Source organism: Verticillium alfalfae, genomic scaffold, assembly GCF_000150825.1.
Source record: "Verticillium alfalfae VaMs.102 supercont1.1 genomic scaffold, whole genome shotgun sequence".
NCBI classification, from domain to species: Eukaryota; Fungi; Ascomycota; class Sordariomycetes; order Glomerellales; family Plectosphaerellaceae; genus Verticillium; species Verticillium alfalfae.
This window is the reverse complement of record NW_003315038.1, coordinates 4,435,014-4,436,484: the sequence shown is the minus strand read 5'-3', so window position 1 is coordinate 4,436,484 and position 1,471 is coordinate 4,435,014. Positions and strand designations below refer to the sequence as shown.

General features: G+C 51.3%; 1 protein-coding gene across 1 annotated transcript; it reads right to left on the bottom strand.

The window, feature by feature from the left end:
• Positions 1–327: 327 nt before the first annotated feature.
• VDBG_01351 (predicted protein) lies at positions 328–1,211 on the bottom strand (the record flags this gene model as incomplete). The annotated part of the gene is made up of 2 exons (XM_003009622.1): positions 328–772; positions 841–1,211. The coding sequence occupies 2 exons, from the start codon at positions 1,209–1,211 to the stop codon at positions 328–330; spliced, it is 816 nt and encodes a 271-aa protein (XP_003009668.1).
• Between the last annotated feature and the right edge of the window lie 260 nt (positions 1,212–1,471).

The window sequence follows — 1,471 nt, the reverse complement described above, 5'->3', positions numbered from 1 at the left end:
TCAAGGGGAGCTTTTGTAAACTTTGATATGTGTAGGCTACTAAAATCAAGATCCTTAGATAGTTGATCATGTGATCATAATCAAGCCGTGATCATCGTCATTTGATTCCCGTCCCCAGTGGTCCCATGGTGTGACCCTGTACTTGGCTCTCTTATCTTGTCGTACTTGTGTTATGCTGTCGCCCGGGGTCGCATTCGGGGTGTCATGCTGCGCTGGTTCTTGTAGCCGTATAGACGTATCACCAAGTATATTCCTCGTCATGCGACGGTGCTTGCTATATGTCTGTACTGTAGTTATATACTCTGCTGAACGGCGCTTGTCAGCTCCCTAGGCACAGAAGGCCGAAAGTTGGCCCAGAGCTCCGCCAAGCATTGGATTCAAGTACCCGATCGCTGTACCAAGGTATTGCAGCACTTGAGCACATCCCCAAGCGCCGGCACCTCGCATCGAAATGTTCACTGACAGATCCCCCTGCATAGCCTGGTTGCGGAAGCGAGCAACGTGGATACGGTACGGCGCCTGGTGCATCGTGGCCGACCATGGCGGGGTATGATGAGTGTGACCGCTAATAACCCGATGACTGGTTGTCATATCCCTAAGAACATCTTGAATCGCAACAATGAGATGCCAACGGATGGACGGGTCGAAAACACCGTTAGGCGTGATACGTAGCTGATCGGGGATAGTTCCGGGGCCGCCACCAGTCGACCATGACGTCGACTGCGAAATCTGGCCGACGTTACAGCCAAATTCGTAGCAGTTATGCCCAAGGCTACGTTTGTGTAGTGTTAGATCGGCTTCTCAAAGGATCGGGGATGATGCCAGAAATGTATCACTTACACTTGAATGGCAGTTCTGGGCCAGAGTGTGCCGTATAGAGTACGGTCGGGCCTGACCCAGATAGACGAGCATGTTCTGCCGTTGCTGCTGTCGCATGGCGAATGTCGCTTATCGAGAACGTCGTCTGGCTGAGGGCCGATTTCGTCCGTGGTGTTCGCGTGCTCGTTATACCAATCCGTACCAGGCTCCATACCTGGGATGTATCGGAAGGACCATGCGCCGTCGTCGAGCTTGTAAACTTCGCAGTTCTTTTCTTCAATGCAGAGGTTGAGGCCGTCGGGGAGCTGCTCCTGGACCTCAGAGGTGTCCAAGGGGACAGCGATAGCTCCCAGAGCAAGGCTAAGTGGTACAAAGAGGCGCAGAAAGAACATTGTTAACTGAAAGCGATGGATGTAAAGGTTCTGCTGCGAGATCTGATCTGACTCTGAGGTTCCCAGACTCGATATTTAGACATGTTCTCAACTCGAAGAAAGCGAAGTCGTAAGTCTAAAATGATCATGTCTACTCTGGAACTGAACCTCCCTCTCAACTAGACATCCTTGCTACACAAACTGACTTCCTGTTTCAACATGCCCGCTATTTAAACCACCTTCCTGACTAGGACGCCCTCCTATCTTACACACTGCTCTTA